This window comes from Antechinus flavipes, chromosome 5 (assembly GCF_016432865.1).
Source record: "Antechinus flavipes isolate AdamAnt ecotype Samford, QLD, Australia chromosome 5, AdamAnt_v2, whole genome shotgun sequence".
Taxonomy (NCBI): Eukaryota; Metazoa; Chordata; class Mammalia; order Dasyuromorphia; family Dasyuridae; genus Antechinus; species Antechinus flavipes.
Window position 1 is genome coordinate 92133040 of NC_067402.1, and position 26308 is coordinate 92159347.

Below are 26308 nucleotides of genomic sequence, written 5' to 3' on the forward strand. Positions count from 1 at the left end.
TTCAGAGAACTCACCTCTGCAGACCTGGGTTTGGCAAATCTGGCTCTGGCGGGCAGGGCCCAGGCACGGGGGGCGGGCACAACTCCGGGAGCGCAGCTGCTCTCCACCACCACAGGACGCGCTGCACGCTCCCCAAGGGCCCCACGGTGTCCATCTCCCGGGGCCTGGGCAGCTGGGCACTTCCTGGCACTGCAGTGTGCCCCCCACACAGGTGCTGGGGAGATATGGGGGAAGGGGGATCCAGATCCAGTGCACTCAGCATCCCCACAGCAGTGTCCTAATCTGTGCCTTCTCCAAGCCCCATGCCCTCGCTCTAGCCCTGCGGCCTCACCAGTTGTCACAAGGACCCACGAGAATCCCTCCAGACTCCAGACTCTCCCAAGAGCTGGCCGGGGACCCCTCTGAGCGGCTTCTGTTCTCAGGGATGCCTGGGAAGAAAGGTCCGTATGTGTGACCGTCCCTGCAGTCTCCTGCCTCACCCTCCCCGTTCCTGAGTTCAGTTATGTTTCCCCCAGCCCTTTTCTCCAGTGGGGTTTCCCCCAGCCCCCTCGGCCCAGGAGGATGGAAACAAACATGGGATCCCGGGAAATAAAGGCCGGGGAAGGACGGCGTCTGGAAGAAACACGCCCCACTTGCAGCCTGGGGCCAGAGCGCTGGTTGGGTGGGAAGGAGGAAGGTGAAGGAGAAACTGACCCATGGCTCGGGGCTGGTACTGGCAGCGGCAGTGAGCCGGAGGCACACAGAGCCCGTCCTGGAAGAGCTGGCCAGGCGGGCATCCGCACGAGGGCTGGCAGTCAGACGGGTCAGAATGGCACCGGTTCCCCGGGGACAGGTCCTGGCAGGATCGGGGGCAGGGCTTCCCACAAGGGAGCAGTCCCTGCCCACCCCCACAGTCTGCAGGGAGAGGTGAGCTTGCTGACGAGGCTGCTCCTCCCAGCTTTCTCCTTATACCTCTATTTTTGGTCATACGCCAGTTCTTGGAGATGTGGGACAAAAAGGCTGAAAACACTCTGATTTTAGAAAACGGAAAAAATGTCCTGGGAGAGTAGAGGTCACAGGTCAGAGAGAAAGAGGCAAAGAGCAGAAATCGGTCGGAGGTTTGCCCTCAGGGCCTCACCTGTGCAATGCGTGGAATTGTCCTGGCAGGGCTGGCTCTCCCGGTACCTCCCAGGACAGGGCCGGCCCCCCCTCTCTGCAGCCGGGTGGGCACACGCCCTGCTCCGAGACGATTCCCCGGTGCAAGCGTCGCAAGCAGACCACGGTCCCCATGGGCTCCAGCCGCCATCCACTGTGCCGGGGGAGCAGAGGTATCCGCGTCAGGGGCACCAGCTCAGGCAGGGCACCTCCAAGAGGGCACTGTGGGCACTGTGGGTATCTGGGCTCGGTCCCTGGTGACACCTGAGGGAGCCTCCCTCGCCTACCTGGACACAAGATGGGTCTGGGACAGGGCTCCCGCTGAAGCTGTGCGCCAGTCTCACCAGCCTCCCCTGGGCATGAAGCTCCTCTGTGCTGAGGGGGGGGACAGGCACAGGCCCGGGAGCGGGCACGATGCTCTCCCCCACATGGCGAGGTGCATGGGGTCCACTCGGACCAAGAGCACCAGCCTCCAGGGACTGTGAAGGAAGAACAGGAGCAGAAGGGTGGGGAAACACCGCAGAGAGCCCCGGATTTGGAGTCAGAGGCTGAGCTTCAGAAGGGGCCCTACACCTTCCTGTCCGTGTGGCTGTGGGCCTGATCCTCTCTGGGCCCCGCCCTGGGCCCCGCCGTCCCCAGGGCCTTGGTGGCAAGGGTCCGAGTGGCTGCCCCTCCTTCTCAGGCAGATTAAAACAAACAGCTTAAGGGACTTGCTCTGGGTCGCTCAGCCAACAAGTCTGAGGCCGGGTCTGCTCCCCGTGTCACCGAGCTGCCTCCACTACACTCAAATGGCAATTGAATGACCTTTACGAGCCCTTCCAGTTCTAGATACTAGGAGATGGCAGGGATGGGGCTCCCCCTTCTCCCTGGCCCGATGGCGGCGCCCCTTCCTCCCTTAGGGGTCCCATCCCCCAGACCCGGCACTCACCTGGGCAGGGCAGGTTAGTACAATTCAGCCTCCCTTCCGTACAGGTGCTGAGTGAGAGAGCAACATTCAGTCTCAAAGCCGTAACCAACAGGTGAGGCTCTGCCCCAGGGGGTGTGAGGGGAGAGAGGGCCACAGTCCCTCCCCAAGGTGTCCCCCTGCTCCCTTGCCTCCAGAGGCAGGGACATCACCCCCACTGAGGCACTCTCCAGAGCACTGCTCAGCCCCTCTGCTGCCCCACCTCCTCTCTCCCCCATGGACAGGGAATCCCCCCGGGGCCCCATCCCCTCCTCCACTGGCTCCCAGTCCATTACTAAATTCAAGTTAGCTTAAATTTCCTCTGCTTAAATTCAAGGGTCTGAAAACCCAACAAATGGCCCCACCGTGTGGCTCTCCCTAGAAATGGCACCTTCTCCTGTGTCAGAAAATGTGGCATTTCCCCCTCCCAACCCCCCCACCTCATTTAAAAATACAAATAAATGCCTTACTCAGCCTATCCATTACTCACTGTGTGATCCTGGGAAAATCACTTACCTCCTATAAACCTCAGTGTCGTCTTGTATCAAATGGGAACAATAACTGCATGGGTTGTTTGGAGATAAACTAGACACGGAAAGTCTTTCAAAGCATGGTTCTACCAAATCAGTTCCATTGGAGCAGTAATGAACTGAACCAGCTACGCCCAGCGAAAGAACTCTGGGAGATGACTGAGAACCATTACATTGAATTCCCAATCCCTCTATTTTTGTCATTCTGTATTTCTGATTTCCTTCACAGGCTAATTGTACAATATTTCAGAGTCCGATTCTTTTTGTGCAGCAAAATAACTGTATGGACATGTTTACGTATATTGTATATAACTTATACTTTAACATATTTAACATGTATTGGGGAAGGGAGTGGGGGGAAGGAGGGGAAAAATTGGAACAAAAGGTTTGGCAATTGTCAATGCTATAAATTTACCCATGCATATAACTTGTAAATAAAAAGCTATAATTTTTAAAAAGCATAGTTCTACATGGAGCTAGTGTCCTGCGAGCTTCTGGGAGATGGACTTGATGTTATCATTATCCCGCTTTCCTCCCGGCCCGGGCCCCGGCCCTCACCACTCATTGCAGCCATCCGGCCGAGGCAATACGGAGCCCATTTGATGCCGCTTTCCTGTCAGCAGGTCAAGGCAATCACAAAAGCTTGGATCCACGCAGGCCGCGCCATCCGTGCTCAGCACCTGGCCCCGAGGGCAGTAACAGCCTGGCTGGCAGCGCCACACACAGTGCTAGGGGTATAGGAGACGGAGGAGGCCGCGGGTCAGCAGGGGCACAGGGAGGGGAAAGGAGAGGTCAAAGGCACACACAAGTATGGGTAGGAGCTGGTCATAGAAACAGGTGGAGGACTTGTAGGTGATGAATGGGAGTATGAGAAGAAGGAAGAAAAGCAGGAAGAAGAGAAAAGAGAATGAAAAAGAAAAGGGAAAAAGGTTTTGGTAGGGGATGGAGAAATCTGGACTTGTAACTTCATAGTCTGGGGAATTCCCAATGTAGAAACTCTCTCTCCCAGTGCACATTGGCTATGTACCTTGCATCCTTGAGCAGTAAGATGGCTCAATGGCCAAAGCACTGGACCTGAAGGCCAGATACCTAAATTCAAGCCCAGTCTCAGATACTAACTGTGTGAATCTAGGCACATCATTTAAGCTCTGCCCTAATCTACTAGAGCAGGAAATAGCAAATCATTCCAGTATCTTTGCCAAAAAACCCCATGGTCCTATGGTCCACAGAGTCACAAAGAATCAGACATGACTAAACCCAATCTCACAACCTTAGGAAGATATGTGGGACACTAAGAGATTAAATGACATGCACAAAGTCACCAAGACAGGATGTGTCAGAAGCAGGACCAAATCCAAGCTTTCCTGATTCTACTTAATAAAAAAAAGTACTACCTCTACAACAAAACATATTTCTATGCTATACTCCTATTGCATACACTTTAAGATATAATCAATGTGCTGGTTGGTTTTGTTAAGCTTTTTTTTTCTTTTTAATCTTTATTGAAAGAGAAGGCTCACAAGTCAAGAAGAGGGAGGGGGTATATTCAAAAGTTAATGTGATGGAATATCAAAAGGCATCAATAATTTGTTAAATAAAAAATAAATAAATTATGTTCTTTTGTAAAAGCCTAGTGGGAGAAAGGTTCATTGGATTCTTCATTTTCAGGCCTATATTCTCTCTCTTTCTCACCTTCCCCTTACATCTTGAGAAAGCAATGTCCTTATTAAAAACATGCCAAATCAAGCAATACAAATTTCTACACTGGCCACAGGGTTGAGATTTTTTAAGTAAAAACAAGTAAGTTTCCCTGGCTTTTTAAAAAGAGTGACAATTAGTATAATAAGTGGGAGAAAATGATTCTCCATTTTGAAAGAAAAAATATATCTGAAAGCCAGGGGAAATGGTAGGTAGACAGGGAGTAAGAATCTCTTCAATTAGTCATCAAAGGACCTTAATCCAAAAAATAAAAATAAAAAACCAAAAAACTCACAAGAACATAGAGCTGGAAGAGACCTTCCAATACAACTTTTTCATTTTGTGGTTGAGGAAATTAAACTAAGAACAGAGTGTGGCAATGATCAACTGCGAAAGACTTAGTTCTTCTCAATGGTTCAGTGATCCAAAGCACTCTCAATAGACTTTGGACAGAAAATACCATTTGCATCCAGAACTAAGGAGACTGAATATAAATCAACACATGCTATGTTCACTTCTCTTTTCTGTGTTTTTTTTATCTTTCCCATGGCTTTTTCCTTTTGCTCCAACTTTTCACTCTCACATGATTCCTAAAGAAAAGTGTATTAAAAATAAATAAATTTACTAGGAAAAAAAAGAGCCGAAAGTGGAAGGGCAGAATTTCCTATCATGGTCTGGACTAGATGCTCACCAGAGGTATATGTACTAAGTAGAGCAGTTTTCACCCCAAAAGCTAGTGAACCTGGGACCTAGGAAAAAGTAAGGACCAGAACAGGCTATGCTGATGGTTTCCATGCTCCCTCTGTACCCTTATCATAGGCTAGAAAAGGAGCTCTGCATTGAATGAATGCTGAAATATCTTCAGGTAATTCTGATTCACTAAAATAGGTAAATCCAAAGAAATCCAATTTCTTTCACAACTAGTGACCATCGCTGAGCACTTTAACAGCCTATAATTTTTCCTTGAAGTTTTAACTCGAAAGTGAAACCATAGTCAACATTTATTAAGTGCCTACTATGGCCAGGGACCTAGTAAGACAGCTAGGTAGCTCAGTGGATAGTATGTTGGATCTGGAGTCAGGGAGACCTGAGTTCAAATCCAGCCTAAGATATGTGACCATGAGCAAACCATTTAACCCTATTTGCCTTGGTTTCCTCATCTGAAAAATAAGATGGAGAAGGAAGAGACAAACCACTCCAGCATCTTTTCCAATAAACCACCATAATGGTGTTGACCATAATGGGGTCAAAAAGAGTTGGACACAACGGAAATGTCTGGACAGCAATAAAATGTGCCAGGCCTGGGTTAAGGACTAGGGGATACAGAGAAAGGCAAAAACGTGCTGTGTAAATGGAAGACATGGACCTCCCTCTCCTTCCAAAAGATTATTAGGATTCTTTCCAGCTCAATCTGACCTTCAAGGTGGCTTAAGTCCATCTGCCCACTCAATGGTAGTAAGAGTAACTCGAAAAATGGAGTGCTGATTTTTGCCCAGATGACTTGTGCTGATTTATCAGGTAAGTTATGTCACCATATGTCTGACCATGTACCCCTGATGTGAGCGCTCATGATGGAGGAAGTACGAATGGGCAGTGAAGACAAGCTGTGTCCACAGAGACTGATCCCTGGTCTGACCAGGCCGTTAGAGCTGTTGGAAACCTAAGTTATGAGTCTGAGAGGCAGCACAATATAGTAGAGAGGGAGCTAGCTGTAGAGACACAAAGAATTCTACCTCATACACCTGTTAGCTGTGTGTTCACTGGCAAATCTTTGCCTCTCTGGGCTAGGTTTCCTTATCCATAAAACAAGAAGGGGGTGGATTTATGATCCTGTGTCATTTTCTAGCTCTAAAGCTATGCTCTCACAAGCCTTTAAATTGTCTGATGTTAATTCAGACCCATAAAATCCCATCAGCCTGTATGTCCCACTTTGGGGCTTGGGAGAAGAGACTTGGTATCATTCCTACCTGTGTAACCATCACTAAGTTACTTTGACCTTTGATTTCACCATCTATAAAATGGGAATATTTGCACAGTCAATCTCACACACTTGTGGTAAGAACAGTCTGGTGCTTTTTAAAACCTTAGAAGTCCTTTATAAATGTGACTGATCTCATCACTTTGCCCATCTAGACAACACTGGGCCAGGTAGACAAGAGGTAGACTAGGAACAATAGGGAGACAGAGACCCAAAGGCAACTTCTTGGAAGCAAGAAAGTAGTAGTGATAAAGATGTGCAATGAGGAGAGCCCTGAAAATCAGAAATGACTTCCACCCCCTTAGGTTCCAGTGCTTGGAGCTGGGAGTCCCCAAGGCAGAGGTGAAAGCCCGAAGAAGAGCAGGGACAGGGTAGGATGGAACTTGACTCACCGCAAGGTCGTCACAGGACCTGGGGCAGGGTGGGCCACAGGGACTGAATTCAGCACCAGGGATAGTGCTGCAGTTGGACACTGGGGACATAGAATAAGTCAGGAGCCCCTTTTGTCGCCTTTCCCCATGCTTCTGTCCCTCTAGCTGCCTCCCTCTCGAGGCTCCCAGTCCTCTCCCCTTTAGCCTCCTTCTTCAGCCCAACAGACAGTCCTTCTCAGGGCCTTTCCATCCCTCCCCCGAAGGTGTATGTGGGTACCTGGGCATGGTGATTCCTGGCAGGCCTCCCCCTGAGCATGAGGCCCTTCACAGTAGTCACCCAACCCCTGAGGCAGGGGCTGGTCACAGCGCCGTGCCCGGCTCCGAAGGCCTCCCCCACAGGTCCGACTGCAGGCTGACCACGGACCCCACGGGCCCCAGCCTCCTGAACCTGGGAGAACAAATGGGAGAGCTTAGGGAGGACTGGGAGCCTGCAGGAAGGGGCTCAGTGGGGACACAGGGTGGATTAGTCAGGGCCGCCAAAGGCACAGAGCAAAGGCTTTAGGAAGTGGACATCAGGCCTAGGTAAGGGTAAAGGGGGACTTACGGTCACAGGGGGACAGCATGCAGGGCTCCTCTTCGGCCTCTGGCCCGGGGCAAAGAAAGGGAAGGGAGGTTGTTGAGATGAGAAGCATGATAGTGGAGGATTTCAGATGAGGAGACCCGGGGCAGAACCGGTGCCGGTGATGGCGAGCAGGACCACAAGAAGCGGAGCACTCACTCCAGGGGGTCCATGGAGACCACGTGACTTGGTCTGGTGAAGAAAGGAGGCATTATCCTTAGTGGCACTGGTGGGATGGCACACTGAGGATGTTATCTGAGCCAAAAGCAGATATTTCACACCTGGCCCATAGTAGCCACTTAATAATTGCTTATTGGCTGACCTATGGCCCCATCTCTAGAATCAAAGGGTCAAGGAATATTCAAACTAGAAGCCAGAGAATGTTAGAGCTTATCTAACCCAATCTTTTCAGGCTGGCGTCTTCCATCCTTTCCCCCCGCCTCCATCGTGGCAGAGGAGAGGGACTGTGCTTACCTTCTTCACATGGCCGGGAGGTACAGTTAGTGATGAGCCCAGACACACAGGAGCTGGGAGGAGAAAGGGAATAAGGAGAGAAGGGAACAGGAAGACAGAACAGATTTATTCTCAGTCCTGACTAGGACTAGGGAGAAACCAAGGTTTCTTGCCCACCCCCTGCCTTTGATGTGATATCCAGGACAGTAGGAAAAGGGAGAGGGATTGGGAAACTGGGATCCTCAAGAGGTCATGGAGAGAGAGACATAGAGGTCTCACCAGTTCTCACAGGGCTGGAGGACAATGCTGCCAGCGGGGTAAAGATGCCCACCAGAGGCACAAGGACAATCCTGGCGAGGCACACATATGTTGTTCTGAAATAAACAAGCTTACTGGCACCTTCCTGACTTCTGGTTTAACCTAATCTACCTTCACTCCATTCCACCATGGGCTCTGTGCCCCCCAGAACTGCCTGAGCCTTGGTCTCTAGCCCAGTTAAATTCCCCTAACATACCCATCCTCAGCTCTGCCCTCCTCTCTGCCCTCGGATCCTTTCTTCAGGTCAGATCTAAGCTTTTGTCGGCTCTATTTCTCCAAATCCACCTTGCTTCTGGTCTCCCCCTTCCAGGAAGTCTTTCCTGATCAACTCCAGCTCACAAAGTTCTACCTATTGCCTTCTATTCTATAATGGTTTCATATGTATGTCTTGGCTTCCCAGAGAATCCCTATGAACTCCTTAAGGACCCTTGTGTTCCCTGAGATTCACGGGGACTCAGAAAGTATGTATTGACAACTTGGAATCAAAGAGTTGTTTTAAAGCTACAAGGACCTTAACAAACATCTTGTTCTCTTTTATAGCCTTCAGAGAGATTAAGTCACTTAATAAACAGCTCGTTGTAGCAAAGTCGAGGTCAGAACTCAGGTGTTCTGATTCCTAGCCTACTGTCTTTTCATTATCCCTTGCTGTCTCCTAGGTAGCTGCCCCTTACTGCTATCTGCCCCACCTCCAGTGCCATCTCTCTCTCCTTCTTTCCCCTCCCGGTTCCAGGTGCTCACAAGTGTCCCCCATTTCTCAATGCCCAGCAGGGAGTGCTCACCAACAAGAGAGTCCCAGGGGGGCAATAGCAGCCAGGGTGACAGGTTCCATTGGTATTTTCCTGGGCACTGAGCTCTGCACAGGTAGCTGGGCCCTCCGGGCAATCATGCCATTGCTTTCCCTCTGGACATACTCCCGGCACCGGCCCTGGGAATACAAAGCAATGAGTCCAGCCTCAGTCTCTCCACAAATGAGTTTTGAATTAAATCTTTCAGTTCTCCCTTCCTGCCCCACCACTTAAGAAATGTGCCAAGCTCTTAAGATGGAAGGAGAGCCTGGGATGACTACGGAAGAGAAGGAATCTCACCTAGATGATGACAAGGGAAATGGGATGACTCTGAGGGCGGAAGTAGCGATAGTGACCCAAGCCTCCCATCCTTCCACTGAAAAACAGCCAAATAAAAAAAGCCATACTCACCTGTACACGGCTGCAGACCACAGGTAGAGAAGTCAATCGGGCTATGGGGGGCGTTGCCTCGGGTCCGATTCCGGTAGCCACCACCACAGGGTACAGAGCAGGGAGACCACGGCCCCCATTCCATCCCAGGCCCTAGAGATGAGATAAGAATCATTCCAGCATTCCCCCAGTGTGACTTCCATATTCCAGGATAAATTACTTTGTTCCCTACCTAGACAGCAAGGCTCACTACTGTCACATCACAGGTCCCAGGCCAATGCCTTCAGCTCACCTCCTGATGTCTGAAGGGGAATCCCCCCCCCCAATTCCAGGTGTCATGTGAGATAATGAGATCTAGAGATGTATGAGAGCTTTAAGATGGCAGAGTCTAATGGGATCGTTTCACAGATGATAAAAAAGAGGCCCAGAAGTAAAGGGACTTTTTTCTCACTCTCGCGCTTCCAGGGACGGCCTCTTGAAGAAGTCTAAGATATAAACTCTCAAGGTGTTTAAGGGGACTTTCAGGGTCTATCCAAAAATGGGATAAACTCTCTAAGTTGGTCCCTTGGGGGAATATCTTGAGGATATAATGAAGGAAATGTAAGGAAATCTTAGAAAGGAGTGCCTCCTGAAGAACAGTCATGGGGTTCCAGGCCTCTCACCACGACATGGCTGCAGACTGCAGAATTCAGCCTCTACACTGGGACCCTCGCACTCAGCACCTCCAAAGGCAGCTGGGGGGTCTGTGCCTGACCGGAAACGTCGCCGGATGCCCACATTACAGCTTCGGCTACAAGGACTCCATGGGGTCCAGAAGCTCCATCCACAGGCCACTGTCAGGGCCAGGAGAGGATGGAGTCAGAGTCCCCTTCTGCCATTCCAGCCCCAACCCTTCACTAACCATCAGGTCACACTCTGGAAGGAGCTACAGGAGGGCATTTGGTGGGCGAGTGTGTGTGACATTTTAAACATGGCAGGACCTGTGCCAGCCTTTGTTCACCACCTAGAACCTACCCTGCCACTGCCTCAGCAGCAAAGTAGGAGACACAGAGATACCTGGGCAAGGCGCAGAGCCGCACTCCATCTCTCCAGAGATACATGTGCTAGAGGAGAAAGGAAATCAAATGAGACCCAGGCCAGCCCTGCATAAGTGCTTCCCTCCCTTCCCCTTCCCTCAATAATCCTAATGGGCCAGTCTTTTACCTAAAACTTATCTGACCTGCCAAAGGTTGCGGAAAGTACCTGCCTGGGTAGATCTAACAGCCCATGCTTTGTCCACCTCTCAGTCAATGGAAAGGAAATGGACTATTCTTTGTACAATTTGAGGTTAATGTGTGTATTGAATTCTTCTGATATTTTAAGTAATAGGAACACTGTCAGGAGAATGTCATATTTACCTATTTTTCTTTCTTTATCTTCCCTTGGTAGGGCAGGGAAGAATGAGAGTACCATTATAAATTCTGAGGTACAATTAGGAAACTTTCTGTTTGGCTAAGAGAGATGTGGGGGATTGGAAAATGGACCAATGAGTTCCTCCAGATTAGCTGAAATCTTTGGCAGGAATAAGGTCATTTTGTAATATAGAAGATGTCATTTCTTCATGGAGAAGGGCGAGATAGAGATAGGAAACAGACATATTCTCAGATCACACAGCATCTGGACCACCTGAGAAATATCATCTAAATGGAAAATGTTAATAGGGATTCTTTACTGTAATCCATGACCTTAAAAAAAATTGAAAACTCTTTCAATACAAGTGAGTTCTTTTATAGTCCTATATTCTTTATTTTCTTATTTAAAAACATATTCTGAGAAAAGATTTAGAGTCTTCCCCAGACTTTTTGGCAGTTCTTCTTTTAGAACTTTAGTATACCAGATTTAATAACTTATGAGACTGAATACTTTCTCTCCATTCATACTCCAGTTACCTATCCTGGCATACTATTTCTGAACTTTTACATTCTTTTTTCCCTTATAGATAAAATCCCCATGGCACACATTTGTGGGTTTTGGGTAGTATATCTCAGTTGGGGTCAAAAAGGAAAGTTCCAAGCATTAGACATCTCCTTAGGACGATAGCAGCAGCCAAGAAAGAAGGCAGCACAAATTAGGAATGACTACAGCAGATCTCTGAACCTAAGCCTCCAGGTAGGACCAGCACAGGGAGGTCCGGGAAGCTCCTTACCTTGAGTTACTAGTGGGATCATCGATCATTAGAAAGTAGTGAAAGGAAAAAGCTCTGGGCCAAGGGAAAGAATCCCGTGGACTGATTCTGGAATCTCCACAGGAGTTAGAGTGATTCATCCCGCCCTTCACACCTCTCCCACCCGCCAATCCTTCAACACCTTCCTGGACCTGGCCGGGGGTAACCTACCAATTGTTGCAGGAGTCAAGGTGAACCACAGCGCCAGGTGGGTAGAGCTGCCCATGACGCTGGCAGGGGCACTGACTGAGGGGCAGGCAGCTGGTGTTGTACAGGAAGAGACCAGGAGGGCAGGTACAGCCGGGCTCACAGGTTCCCGTGCACTCCACACCCGGGTCCTGTGCCAAGCAGAGCCGTGGGCACGGTCCTCCCTCCTGCTGACATTGCTCCTTGGAGTGGAATACCATGCCCTTGGGACAATGGGCTAGCACCAAACAAGAGAGAAAAGAAGGTTACCCCCACCCAGAGCTTGTGCCTAAGGAGAGGAGACACAGATTTCTAGCCTTCCCAGGGGCCTGAGCCCTTAGGCATTTAGCCCTATTGCCAAGTCCTTTGGAAATGGGCCCCTATGGGTTTCCCATATGGGAAAATTGGGACAGCTTCTTATTTTGTTGGCCGCCCCAAGAGTAGGGCAATTCCTTGGAGCAGGGTTGGGGCAGGATAATGCAGGAAAGGGATAACGTTTGGTGTGTTTGCTTGGTTGGTTGTGGCCAGGGCTGGCTGATGGGAAAGGCCGAGGAAAAGGCGGCTTCCGTACCTGAGCAGGGCTGGGTGTGGCAGTCTCGGGTCTGGCTGTGAGGTCCCTGGCACTCAGGACTCCCAGAAACCGAGCCAGAGCACCTGCGCCCACGCGTCTGGATGCCCCCATCACAGTCAGCTGAACAGGAGGACCACGGTGCCCAAGGTGTCCAAGTACCAGACACTGTCAGGAAGGACAGGACAGAATCAGACACACTGGAAAGGCAACTGGATGTCAACAAGCAGATGGAGCTAAACTAGTAGGATGGGCACCCAGAAAGAGAGGGGAAATCTCGGAAAGCCAAAACTGCTTCCCTGGCTTCCCACTGACCCCATCCCCGCTGAAGATGGAAGCAAGTATGGACGTTTTTTGGTTTTTTGGACCAATAGGACTCTGACGTTGGCCCTAGGGATCGCCGGGGACACAATGAGGGACCCCAAGCACAATGACTGGGGCCCTCTCCCATCCCGCCTATGTGTGTGGCTGCCAGGTGCCAAGCAGGCCCGGTCAGCCCTCAGGGTCAGCGTGCCCTCCCCACATCCTTCTTCCATCAGACACACTCTCCTGTTCCCTCCCCGTTCCTCTGCCTAGGACCTGAGCAAGCACCTGGACATGCAGGAAGGCTGCAGAGCTCTTCCTGAGAGGGCTCTCCGGGGCAGGCTGCCCCCTCAGATCCGGGGCAGAGGCGAGAGCGGTGTCGCCAGGCAGGGGGTCCTCCGGGGACAGAGCAGCTTTGGGGGCAAGAGGACCAGGGTGTCCAGGGCGTCCAGCCCAGAAGCTCTGTGGAGAAGAGGAACTATGGTGGGAAGAGTCAAGGGGAGGGGACAGGAAGAAGTTGTGGGAAGTTTAGAGGAAGTTTCAGGGATCTGCAGGACCAAGGAAAGGTCAAAGAGCATCAGGAGAACCAGGGGAGACGTTCCTTCAGCCTCTGTCCTTTACTATCTGATCTTCTCTCCCTTGGCCATCAAATGAAGTAATGGATGCAAAATACTTTGTAAATTTTAAGGCAATTCTGTAAGCGACGGTACTACTACTAAGGAGCAGAATGGATGGTGTGGTGGAAGAGAGTCAGGACTCCAGCTGTCACCTCTGCACAGATGATCCCCTACTCTGGAGTGCCAGAGTCTCAGTTCCATTACTAGATAGAATGTCCCTCCTGGTTTTCCCTCCTCTCCCTAAGATGTCCCACTGGTATCTTAGACTCAACTTATCTAACACCATGCTTGTTTCCCTTTCCCCCAGAACTTATCCTTATTAAGATTTCATTATTTGATAAAAACTGCTGGGATAATTGGAAATTAGTATGGCAGAAATTAGGCATGGACCCACACTTAACACCATATACCAAGATAAGATCAAAATGGGTCCATGACCTAGGCATAAAGAACGAGATTATAAATAAATTAGAGGAACATAGGATAGTTTATCTCTCAGACTTGTGGAGGAGAAAGAAATTTGTGACCAAAGATGAACCAGAGACCATTACTGATCACAAAATAGAAAATTTTGATTATATCAAATTAAAAAGCCTTTGTACAAACAGAACGAATGCAAACAAGATTAGTAGGGAAGCAACAAACTGGGAAAACATCTTTACAATTAAAGGTTCTGATAAAGGCCTTATTTCCAAAATATATAGAGAACTGACTCAAATTTATAAAAAATCAAGCCATTCTCCAATTGATAAATGGTCAAAGGATATGAACAGACAATTTTCAGATGATGAAATTGAAACTATTACCACTCACATGAAAGAGTGTTCCAAATCACTATTGATTAGAGAAATGCAAATTAAGACAACTCTGAGATACCACTACACACCTGTCAGATTGGCTAAGATGACAGGAAAAAATAATGATGAATGTTGGAGGGGATGCGGGAAAACGGGGACACTGATACATTGTTGGTGGAGTTGTGAACGAATCCAACCATTCTGGAGAGCAATCTGGAATTATGCCCAAAAAATTATCAAATTGTGCATACCCTTTGATCCAGCAGTGTTTCTATTGGGCTTATACCCCAAAGAGATACTAAAGAAGGGAAAGGGACCTGTATGTGCCAAAATGTTTGTAGCAGCCCTGTTTGTAGTGGCTAGAAAATGGAAAATGAATGGATGCCCATCAATTGGAGAATGGCTGGGTAAATTGTGGTATATGAATGTTATGGAATATTATTGCTCTGTAAGGAATGACCAGCAGGATGAATACAGAGAGGCTTGGAGAGACCTACACGGACTGATGCTAAGTGAGATGAGCAGAACCAGGAGATCATTATACACTTCGACAACGATATTGTATGAGGATGTATTCTGATGGAAGTGGATTTCTCTGACAAAGAGACTTAACTGAGTTTCATTGGATAAATGATGGACAGAAACAGCTACACCCAAAGAAGGAATACTGGGAAATGAATGTGAACTATTTGCATTTTTGATTTTCTTCCCGAGTTATTTTTACCTTCTGAATCCAATTCTCCCTGTGCAACAAGAGAACTGTTCGGTTCTGCAAATATATATTGTATCTAGGATATACTGCAACATATTTAACATATATAGGACTGCTTGCCATCTTGGGGGGGGGGGGTGGAGGGAGGGGAAAAACGAAACATAAGTGAGTGCAAGGGATAATGTTGTAAAAAAAATTATCCTGGCATGGATTCTGTCAATACAAAGTTATTATTAAATAAAATAAAATTTAAATTAAAAAATTAAAATTAAAATTAAAAAAAAAGAAAAAAAAAAGAAAAAAGAAAAAAAACAGAACTTATCCTTATCACTGTCAAGATACCCCATCCTCCCCACTCACAACCCCCAGCTGTCTTTGCCTCTTCCCTTTCCCTTCAGGCCCCAAGTCCTTCAAAAACTCATTTTTCACTTTCCTGTCATGGCCCTAGCCCAGATCCAGGGAGCCTCAGCCCTGGGCCACTGCAATGGCCTCCGAAATGCTCTGTCTTTGTCTATCTCTCTTTCCTAATCTTGAAAGGCAACGTGGTATAACGGGGAAAGTGCTGGAAGCCCCTTTATCAGGATAGGTATAGTAGCTCTTCTTGTCCTAGCAAAACATGGGAACCTAGGCGGGAGTCCCTCCGACGGGACATGGCGGGACAAGCTGAGATAGGGGAATGCAATGGAACGACACTGTGCACAAAAATGGGGTCGTGCTCTCATCCCATCCCCTGACTTTACCAGTTCCACAGTCCGTGTAGCAGGCCTGAACTTCCTGCCCACTTCCCTCACAAGGGGCTCCTCCAGAAGCTGCCGCCGGGTTGGAAGGAGACCTGAATAGAGCAGAAGAGGAAGGAGCAATGGCCACAGCACCACCCCCCGGCTTCCCTTCTCTCCCATCTACTTTTTTGTATCTTCGTGACCCTCCAGTCCTCTGTTAGACTGAGGTCGATCCCTTCTCCCCTCACCCCATTAATGTCCCTTCACATCCCCTCCAGGCTAGCTCTCTGCCCTTCTCCTTCCTATCAGTCCCTCCTTCCCTTTTCAACCCTCTTCTGACCCCCTGCACCCTACCCACCCCAACCCACTCTTCTCTCCTCACTCAGACCCACACTCCTCTCCCTTGCTCTCCCCTCTCCAATTTTACTTTTCCCTTCACTTCCTTTCATTCACTCTTCTTCTTCCCCTCCTTCCCCCCTTCTCCTCTCTCTCTCTCTCTCTCTCTCTGTCTCTTTCTCTCTCTCTCTGTCTCTTTCTGTCTCTATCTCTGTCTCTGTCTCTCTCTCTCTTTCTGTCTCTCTGTCTCTCTCTTTCTCTCTCTCTCTCTCTGTCTTTCTTTTTTTTAATTTTTAATTTAATAATTACTTTATATTGACACTCGTTTCTGTTCCGATTTTTTTTTCCCCTCCCTCCCTCCACCCCCTCCCCTAGATGGCAAACAGTCCTTTATATGTTGGATATGTTGCAGTCTTTCTCTCTCTCTGTCTCTCTGTCTCTCTCTCTCTGTCTCTCTCTCTCTCTGTCTCTCTCTCTCTCTCTGTCTCTCTGTCTCTGTCTCTGTCTCTCTCTCTCTTTCTGTCTCTCTCTCTTTCTCTTTGTCTCTCTCTCTCTCCTCTCTCTCTCTCTCTCTCTCTCTCTCTCTCTCTCTCTCTCTCTCTCTCTCACACACACACACACACACACACACACACACACACACACACACACACCCTTACATAGGTACCTGAATCTGGCCCTGGTTCCCGGCCCACAGGAGCGGTCACAAGGGCCCCAGGAAGACCATGCCGACCAGCCACAAGGCACAGGACAGTTCCCTGCCTCACAGCGAAGAGCTCCATCTTCACACACACTGAGGGAGAAGGAGGATCAGATACAAAGTGGCGGAAAACTCTGGGTGATAGAATTTCCCTCACCCTTGGCCCCGTCCCCAGCCCCAAGCCCATGTGGCCCCTTCTGCGCCCCTCAGGACGGGCACCCCCAGCCCCGCCCCCACTCACCACTGGCTGCAGTTGCCCAGCAGGAAAGACTCTCCGGGCAGCTTGGTCTCTGCACCCACCAGACAGGGGCACTGGGAAAGTGTCAGACACTGGGCCTCGTGGAGGAGGCGTCCGGGGGGACATCGGCAACCTAGAAGCAAGGGAGCAGATCAGAAATGGGGAAAGTGTCGGACTGAGGGAATGAAAACATGGGGGGAAGACACGGACGGAGGAGTCTGAAGGTAGAAAAGGAGTAGCGAGGGCGAAGAAAGGTCAGTCCCAAGCAGCCAGCCAGTCCCTCTCGGCAGGCCCGCCTCACCCTCCATACAGGATGGGCTACAGTTCCGCTTGGCTCCGGGGTCCTGGCAGGAGGGCGGGCACGGGGGCACCAGGCCCTGCTGGCATTGCTCAGGGTTCACATACACAAGCTCGGGGCCACAATCTGAGGACAGATGGTTATGGAATCAGAGAATGAACAGTGAAATAACCCCAGCTGCCCACACTCCCCGGCAGAGTCGTCGGTGCCCCGGTACCTGAACCGCTGCCGCAGGGCTGCAGGCCACAGGGAAGGGTCTCCTCTGCTACCCCGGGGCAAGGAGCACCCCCGTTCTTGGGGGGAGGATCGGTGCAGCCGCGCCAACGGCGCCGCCGGCCTCCCCCGCAGGACGCGCTGCAGGGGCTCCAGGGGCTCCATGCAGTCCAAGCCCCGGGAACTACAGAAAAGGGAAGGTGGGCCTGAAAACGGATGCGGATCCTCTGTGTGGCAGGGGTAGCAGCTAGCTTCTGGGCCCCGGAGAGGTGAAAGGAGCGAGCATTTACATGGCAGCCACCCTGGGCCGGTTCCGTGCAAGGCTCTTTACAAATACCAGCTCATTTGAGAAGGCAGCCCCTGCCCACAGCCCCACAGCCTCCCCAGTCTGTCGGGCAGATTTGAACTCAGGAAGATGAGTCTTTCTTGCCATAATCTCTGAGCCATCTAGCTGCCCTGACTGAAATTCCAGAGAGTGAAATTCAAATCCAGACCTAAATCCTCTTCTCTTCCCATTAAGTCTCTATTTGGCAAGTGCTATAGGGCTTAAGGATGCCCAGGAGACTCATCCTTCTTAGAAGATGGAAGAATGAGCTCCCAAAGCCTTTTCAGGGACCCAGTTTTCCTATCTATAAAACAAAGTGGGTTGTGCTAACTCAGTATTTACTGTCTAAAGCCATGATCTGAACATCTCAAAGGTCTGTTAAGGCCTTTATCAGATAATGTTGTTAAATCAGTTAATGTTTTATATCCCTAATAGACTCCAGGAGGACAGGGACCAAATCTCATCTAAACTAACAGACAATTAAAAACCGATTATTGTTGTCTGGAGTTTTAGGAAATTAGGACCTTAATTAACAAAAGAACTTAGTTGGGATATCTGGGATGGGGGAAGGCTGACTTTCTATAAGGTTTTACCAGGTCTCCTCTTGTTTCATCCCCATTTCTCCTCTTTATCAACTGTAAATACTGAGGAAAAAAAAACCTGTGATGGGCAGGGAGAGTGAGAGGAAGGAGGCTAATAAAAGGCAGACAGGAATAAATTATCTGAGAACTGTCCAGTAGAACTACATCAAGGCCAGAGTGCCCTCTGATGGACATTTCTGGTGGTGACAGCAAGTGACAAAAGGCAAAAAAGGACTTTTCCCTGGGCTCCACAAGAAAAAAAGTGTCTATTCTTTTTCTTGTGCAGCAATCTAATTGTACAAATATGTATGCATATAGTGAATTTAACATATATTTCTACTATCTAAGGGAGAGGGTAGGGGAAGGGAGGGAAAAATTGCAAGGTTTTGCAAGGGTTAATGTCAAAGAATTATCCCTCCATATGCTTTGAAAAATAAAAAGCTTTAATAAAAAAATGTTTTTATTACCATGAAATCTAAAAAGAAAGAAAGAAAGAAAACAAAAAAGGATTTGTCCCCCATTAGAAGTCCTGGTAAGACTAGGTTGACCAGTAAAAAAAGTTATAATGTGTTACAAGGGACCTAATCCTCCAGGATTCTTTTTTTCTCCCTGAGGCAATTGGGGGTAAGTGACTTGCCCAAGGTCACACAGCCAGGAAGTGTTAAGTGTCTGAGGCCAGATTTGAACTCAGGTCCTCCTACTTCAGGGCTGGTGCTCTACCCACTGTACCACCCAGCTGCTCCCCAGGATTCCTAAGAGGACAGTTTCCCTGGTTTCACCTCAGTTTCTCCATCTGTAAATTGAAAGATTGGTGCTCCCTTCCAGACCCTGACCCTCAGGAAGGAAGAAGATCATGACCCTGAGCTTCCTCAGGTGTCAGGGTTCTATATGGGGAGGGGGGGTTCTTTCCTGGGACCCCCACACACACCAGGATTACCTGGGCAGGCCTGCAAGAAACAGGAGCGACTTTGGAAATCTTCTTGGGGACAGCTGCCGCCAGGCAGCGGAGCTCGAAGCAGGGCCCTCCGCTGGAAGGTCACCCCCAAACCACAGCTTCTACTGCAGCTGCTCCACCCAGACCAGGGGGCCAACATGCAGTCCACTAGAGGGGAACAGGGACAGAAGCAGGAAGGCCCATGGATATGGGTCCCAGCATTAACAGGGGCCTAAGCAGGGCTAGCCCCTCCCTCCTTCCTGGGTTCCAAGGGTTCCCATACCACAGCCGTCCTCATCAGAGCCGTCCTGGCAGTCAGGTTGCAGGTCACAGCGACGCTCAGCAGGGAGACACTCACCACTGCGGCAGCTCAACTGCTTCGGGGAACAGAGAGCTCCCATGGCTGGCAGGGTGGGCTGGGTGGCCGTGGGTACCACGAAAGGCGAGGGTCTCACTGCCCACGAAGCGAAGAAGAGGAGACTGGTCATTTGTCTGCGTTTCTGTTCATGTCCCCCCCTCCCCAGCCAAACCTCCAACTAGTTAGACACGGGGCCGGCTGAAATAAAGCCTGGTAACCCTGCTCTTCCCCAGAAAAACTGTCTTGGCTAAGGATCGGCCCAACTTCCTAGATTCTTTTCCACGTACTATGTGCCAAGTTATGGATGTGTGCGTGCACGAGTGAGTGAATGAACAGATGAAAAGGATCTGCTGAGCACTTACTGTGATAAAGGCCCACCTTTGGAAACTTGGTCAACACTGACTCAAAGTTCTGATTGTGTTTTTTGAGGGGCTTGATCTGCTCCATAGACCCTCAAAGATCAGTGGACAGATTCCACAGCCATTCCATGAACTTAGAAAAGAAAACTCTTAATTTTCACTAACTTCTCATTAAAGTTATTTCCTTCAGTTATTTTAAATTATTTAATTCAAAATTTTTTCCATTATTTAATTCAGTTCTTTGATAACATTATTCTGAGTTTGTCCATGGATTTCATCAGACTGCATCATCAGACATCAGATCACACACACACACAAAAGTTAAGACTCCTTGGACCAGAACAAACAAGAACCCATTAGGTTCTCTATGGCCCTTATCCTTTTATCTTTTAGTGGCCCAGGGATACTCTTTTCTGATTGGTCACATTCTTGCTATTCCTGGTTCTGATTGGATGAGCTCTGTGCATCCCTTCTGACTGGGCTGCAACTCTGCCCTCCTGATGCCAGGATCAGGAAAGCTGTAAGCAGCAACTCCTCTCCTGATTGGACAGTTTCAGTGCATCCTTGTTCTGTCTGGATACCTGGGACAGCCAGCTCAAATACAAGAGCCCAGAAAGGTTGAGCACTTTAAGTTATCAGAAGGGACAGGGCAAAAGTGAAAAGTAGGAGCCCCAAGACCCATCCTCAGACTTGTTCTTCCTTGTTGCTGAGAGAAACAACTTGTCTCTGTAACTGCATCTGATATCTGCCCTAAACTGGCTTCTGTTCAATGAAGAGAGAAAGCGCCTGAATCTGAGCAGTCAGTGGTTTTCTGCTGCCATCCACTGGGCCTTGGCTGCTACGGCTTCTCGGGACCTTAGCTTCTCTTATGATTTAAAATCAGAGTTTTAGAAGTGGAAGGGACACTGATGAGCAGAATGTGCGTGTGATTACTGCAAATAAATGAGGGAAAACCAAGCTTAATATGTTAAATTCTGCCCTGAAAAAAAACACGTTTTGAAAATGTTTTAGGTGAAAACTCATCTGTCTAAATTTATCAATCTAGATGTTGGACCTAAGAAATCAACTAGCCCAACTCATTTGACAGCTGGCCCAGACCAAATGCTGCAAGGAGCATTAGCTAGAGTGGGAAGCCTCCTGCCCATTTCTCAATCTATGATAATCTGGCTTTTGAACGCACTGCCTAAACTCTCCAATGTTAAGCAATGTGTAAAATGCTAACTCCAATGGCTTCCTGGATGCTCTCTCCTTCGTTACATTCTTCAATGCTGTTTGGGTTTGGGGTTTTGGGGGTTTTTCTATTCTCCTTTTTAAAAATTCTCCTTCTTCCTCTCTGCCTGCTCTACTCTATATTCTGTGCTGGAGTAACACCCGGCTCCCATCTTTCCTCTTACTCTCCACCAAGGCTCTATTCTGGACCTTCTTTTTTTTAATTCTCCCTGCTCTTTGTCTTTTTGCACAAGCCATCTGTCTCTTGTACCTAGGCTAGATTTATTTCTCCCTTCAGCCTCACAGAATTCTTATCTTATCTTATTCTTCAAAGCTCAGGCTGAAATATCTTATCTATCTTGGGGTGTTGAGCTTAGTGGCTTATCTATGTACATTTTGTGTTCCCTCCAAAAGAACAGAAACTCCTTGAGGGCAGGAACTGTTTCAATTTTATCTTTATCTCCTCAGAAGCCAACAAAAAACCTTCCAGGAGGCACTTAATAAATGTGGAATTGAAGTGGGTTGAAATGACTTGCCTAAACTCATTTAAAGTCATAAAGGCCTGGACTTCTGATTTCAGATCCTGAGCTGTTTTCTTCATAACTCTCTGGTCCCCTCCGGCACTAACATTCTGTGTCTATTATTCTGTTAGAGCTTCCCAAACAATATCTTGTGGCTGTGATTAACCCTCTACCTTCCAGGCTTCCTCAGCATCTACTATAAAGCCCAAATTCTTAAACTGAGGGTTGCAACTCCATATGGGGTCTCATAACTAAACGTAGGGGGTCACAAAATTATGATTTATTATCAGGAAATGGTTGGTTTGTGCACCTATTTTATATACCTATATATTCAGGGTCAAGTCAGAATTTCTTGACAGAAAATTGTCATGATGGAAAAAAGTTTAAAAAGCCCTGACATGGAATACTTTGTAAGTAGTAGGTACTTAATAAATAGCTGAATAAGTGAATAAGTAAATGAAGGAAGAGTATTTAGAGTTCTGGGTTGGAATCAAGAACTCAAATCCAACATTCACTAGCTATGCGACCCTGGGTAAGTCACTTAACAAGTTTGCCTCAGTTTCCTCACTGGTAAATGACTTGGCCAGGGTCACACAGTTCCTACTGGGCTGAGCTGGATTGGACCCAGTTCTTCCTAACTCCAGATTCAGTGCTTTCATTTTCTGAATGCAAGAGAAGGCATAAATCTAAAACAAAAACTTGGAGAAATGTCTCCTGACTGACTGTTGGAACCCAAGCTTCTCATCCAAACTCCGGGTGGTGAATCCTATTAAGAAAAGCTAAAAAATTAAAAAGCCTTAAGTCCGTCTATTTGAAATGTGAGGTCTTATCCTACATTTTTGTGAAGATCAAAGAGATAATAATTATAAAGGGCTTATCACAGGGCCTGCGCATAGTAGTCACCGTGTAAATTTTCATTATTATCATGAGCGCATTCTATAAGATGGGCTGCAGTCGTCCAACCCCGTTTGTCCCAAGCTGGATCACTTGCTACTTCCTCTCTCAGAAAGATGAAAATTGAGAAGAGAACTCTTGACCCTCCTTTTCCTATCTACAGCAGCCTACAAATGTATTCATTCTCTCAATAATCATTTACTAAATGCCAACTATTTGCAGATAAGCCTCAGTACCTGCTTTCATGGAATTTACAGCCTAGTGCCAAGTTGGGCCAGGTTTTGAAAAAAGAAATTATTTTTCTGCCAAGGTTTTCCACCTGTCCCTAAGTCCAAGTGCCAGCCCTTGCCCCCTGCCCCAGCCTTTGCCCCCTGCCTCAGCCTTTGCCCCCTGCCCCAGCCTTTGCCCCCTGCCCCAGTCTTTGCCCCCTGCCCCTGCCCTTGCCCCCTGCCCCTGCCCTTGCCCCCTGCCCTAGCCCTCCTCCGTGCTTACCGCAGTGCAGTTCATCAGAGCCATCGAGACAGTCCTCCTGCCCATCACACACCTGTTTGGGCTCCACACAGCCCAGGAACTCACAGGGAACCTGGTCTGGGCTGCACAGCACTCGAGGGAAGGGCGACCACAGCGTCGGGCTCGAACCTGTGGGCATCGTGTCGCTCCCATTCACTCTAGAAACAGGGGCTGCTACCCTCCCCTCCCTTAATCACCATCCTGGGCCCCAGGTCTTAGGGGGGTCAGGTATCCAGCCTGTCCCCATCTTCACCCTCTCTCATTCCTATTACCTCGGAACACAAGCAGCCCTGGCATCAGGAGGCAGGAAATGCCATTTACTGGGAGACCTTAATCAAGTCCTCTAATTTCTCCTAAGTCTCAGTTTCCTTGTCTCTAAAATGGGACTATGTACCCATGATCTACCTTACAAAGTAGATCATGTCGATGAAAGCACACTTCATAAACATGAAAACATCACACAAATTTGAGCCACTGTGGCTGTGATGTCTATACCAACATCATTACCTAGGCGGGGCTGAGTATGAGTCACTGCAGCAATTTTAGGTTGAAGAGTCTGTGTCCTGGGTGGCTCCTTTGTACTCAGGGAGGGAAATTCCGAAGCTGGAAAAGTATCCTCTGGGAGGACACCAAGGCCTGCTTCTGTCAAAAGGAAAAAAAAAAAAAATGAGACCAAGAGTTTAGCTGGTCTGGGACCCCTGCGAGAAATTGCTTGAATACCAGGAAGAAAGTAAGCTCAGGGAAAGCAGGTTTGGAGCAGCTAGGTGGCTCAGGGTTCAAATCTGACCTCAGATACTTATTAATTGTGTGGCCTTGTTCAAGTCACTTAACCTAAGTTTACCTTGTTTAAAGCCCCACCTGTAAAATGGGGATAATAATAGCATCTCCCTCCCAGGGATCAAATAAGATAATAATTATAAAGCACTTACTTAGCATGGTGTCTGGAATATAGTAAACACTATATGTGTATTAGTTTTTATTGTTATTATTAATATTCATTAATTAATAAATAATTAATATTATTATTAATTATTTCCTTCTTCCTGTAAAGTAAGCAAATCATACCTCGGTCTCCTCCCTATCATATGGTCTGACACTGACATGAGTGACCTAGATGGGAATGGAGGATATAGAGTAAAGCCTCCCCTTCCAAACCGAAAGGGTTTAAGGGTTGGGGAGGAGGTTAGATATTCTTAATAGAAATCAGCACCCAGAGGAGTTTGGATGAGAAGTTTGAGCTTCAACAGTGAGCAAGGAGAAATTTCTCCAAATTTTTGTCTTAGATTTATGCCTCACCTTCCTTTGCACCCAGAGAATGGGGACACTGGACCTGGAGTCGGGAAGACTGGGATTGAAATCCAGCCTCAGTCCCATAGGAACTGTGTAACTCCAACCAAGTCACTGAATTTCTCTTATTTTCCTCCATTATAAAAAATAAGGATAACAGCACTTATCTCATAGGATCATGGTAAGAGCCAAATGAAGGCAAATCATTTGACACAACAAAACATTAGAACTGCTTTTTCTGGACTTACAGGCAGGATTGCCAGCCTTTCTGTGTGTCTACTTCTGGGAAAAAATAATAAAACCTGCCTTTTAGGTATTTTTTTTAAAAACTGCTTTTCACTCCTCTTACTTATCTATTTTTTGTTGTAAAATAATTTCCTGGATGAAGGAAGGTGGGGAGATAGATTTGGAAATAAAGGTTATGTCATAAATAAAAGAAGTCATTTAATTTAACTATTATTTAGAAACCATCATAATAAAAATTAGCCATCATTATTACCTATAGGAAGGAAAGTTGACTCCTGTCCAGGAATCCAGGCTTCAGTATCCAATGGCCCCTAGGAAGAAAAAGAGTTCAATCCCCAAATCCAGACCTAATACCAGTTCTCCCATTGTCCATAAGCCCACTCCATGGGCACATTCCCATTCTGATCAGAAGCTCTAAGGAGTCATCTCCTCATCACTATAGTCTCACAGTGCATTCCCCTCACTCCCTAATCACTCAGCCCTCTTATCGATCACTGCTTCTGTGGCAGGCAAGGAAGACACATTAAAAACTAGCCTAACCTGAATCGCTCAACATCAGTGAATAGGGCTCTACTAGGGCCGGTCCCCTGCCTTCAGGGGACTCACAGGAAAGTTGGGGGGAGGGGGGTAAATTCTACTGTTCTCCAGAGTATACCTACTTTCTCCTCTAAACTAGGGCAATACTTCTCAACTACTCTTTCACTACTAAAATATATGTGTGGATACATTCATATACATGTGTGTGTATATATATATGTGTGTGTGTATGTATAAATACATACAGATCTTCTATTCTTATTGCTATTGTTCAGGCATTCCAGTCACATCCCACTCTTTGTGACTCCATCTGGGATTTTCTCAGCAAAGATACTGGAGTGGTTTCCCATTTCCTTCTCCAGCTCTGTTTACAGATGGGGAAATTGGGCAAATAGGGTTAAATGACTTGCCTAGGGTCACATAGATAATTGGCTGAGGCTGGATTTGAATTCAGGTCTTTCTGATTCTATGTCCAGTATCCTATCTACTATCCTATCTTGGTGACTATTTCCTAAATATTTATTTATTATTAAATAGTATTATGTATTATTATTAATATTATTATATATTAATTGATAGTTATTATATATTAATTGATTAACATAATTAATATATTATTAAATAAATAAATTCTATTTAAGAAATATATATTTAATAATAAATATATTTATTATATAAATATTAATTATAATTAATAAATATATAATTATATATTAATAATATAATGAATATAATATATAATTAATAATTATTATATATAATATAATGTAATAAATATATTATATATAATTAATAATATAATAAATATATTATATATAAATATATAATTAATAAATAAATAAATAATGGAATTGATTATAAATATTATATAAATAAATATATATAATATAAATAATGAATAATAATAAATATTATTAAATGTATTTCTTACCTAGATATAAATATAATTTTATAGACATAGGTTTTATATATATATAATATATGTGATACTTAGAAACACATGTGTATATAATGTGTATATTTATATATATATCACACATTACACAGTTACTTGTGTGTGTGTTTAAGATGCAGAGGAAAATAAATCCGATTCAGGGGCCTGGTTTTGAGATTTATATATCTACTGTATATTCCATCTGTAATCTTGTCTCCTGAATCAGACTGCCAGCTCTCTGAGAACAGGAACTATTTCCTAGTATAATATAACATAATATAAGTGACTCCTAAAAAATCTGAGGCCCAAGAAAAGTGACCACAAGGAGGGGTTGGGTTATGCTGGAGTCAGTTCCAACCATTCCCAAGAACTAATTGTTAAATTTTCGATATGAACATTTACTCCTCCATGTTCAACAAAGTGCCACAAATGAGAGCTCAGCTTACTGTTTTGTCCTTAGTGAAGAGAGAGATGGAGAAGATATCCATAGTATAAATTAAGCTT

At 46.9% G+C, this 26308-nt stretch overlaps 1 protein-coding gene across 1 annotated transcript in view; it reads right to left on the reverse strand.

The window, feature by feature from the left end:
- The window catches only part of LOC127538563 (SCO-spondin-like), an 87177-nt gene that overhangs the window by 27935 nt on the left and 32934 nt on the right, over positions 1–26308 (reverse strand). The window contains exons 46-72 of the mRNA XM_051962371.1: positions 22783–22929; positions 19233–19403; positions 18953–19117; positions 17114–17293; positions 16900–17022; positions 16602–16731; positions 16328–16453; positions 15346–15437; positions 12768–12941; positions 12180–12344; positions 11594–11846; positions 10276–10322; positions 9882–10052; positions 9241–9372; positions 8824–8969; positions 8006–8100; positions 7748–7800; positions 7259–7465; positions 6932–7102; positions 6676–6755; positions 3166–3335; positions 2063–2109; positions 1422–1613; positions 1118–1288; positions 694–894; positions 332–428; positions 15–214 (exon numbers count right to left, since the gene is read on the reverse strand). Of these exons, the coding sequence (XP_051818331.1) occupies positions 15–214; positions 332–428; positions 694–894; positions 1118–1288; positions 1422–1613; positions 2063–2109; positions 3166–3335; positions 6676–6755; positions 6932–7102; positions 7259–7465; positions 7748–7800; positions 8006–8100; positions 8824–8969; positions 9241–9372; positions 9882–10052; positions 10276–10322; positions 11594–11846; positions 12180–12344; positions 12768–12941; positions 15346–15437; positions 16328–16453; positions 16602–16731; positions 16900–17022; positions 17114–17293; positions 18953–19117; positions 19233–19403; positions 22783–22929 (3906 nt within the window). The remainder of the gene's footprint in view (positions 1–14; positions 215–331; positions 429–693; positions 895–1117; positions 1289–1421; positions 1614–2062; positions 2110–3165; positions 3336–6675; positions 6756–6931; positions 7103–7258; positions 7466–7747; positions 7801–8005; positions 8101–8823; positions 8970–9240; positions 9373–9881; positions 10053–10275; positions 10323–11593; positions 11847–12179; positions 12345–12767; positions 12942–15345; positions 15438–16327; positions 16454–16601; positions 16732–16899; positions 17023–17113; positions 17294–18952; positions 19118–19232; positions 19404–22782; positions 22930–26308) is intronic.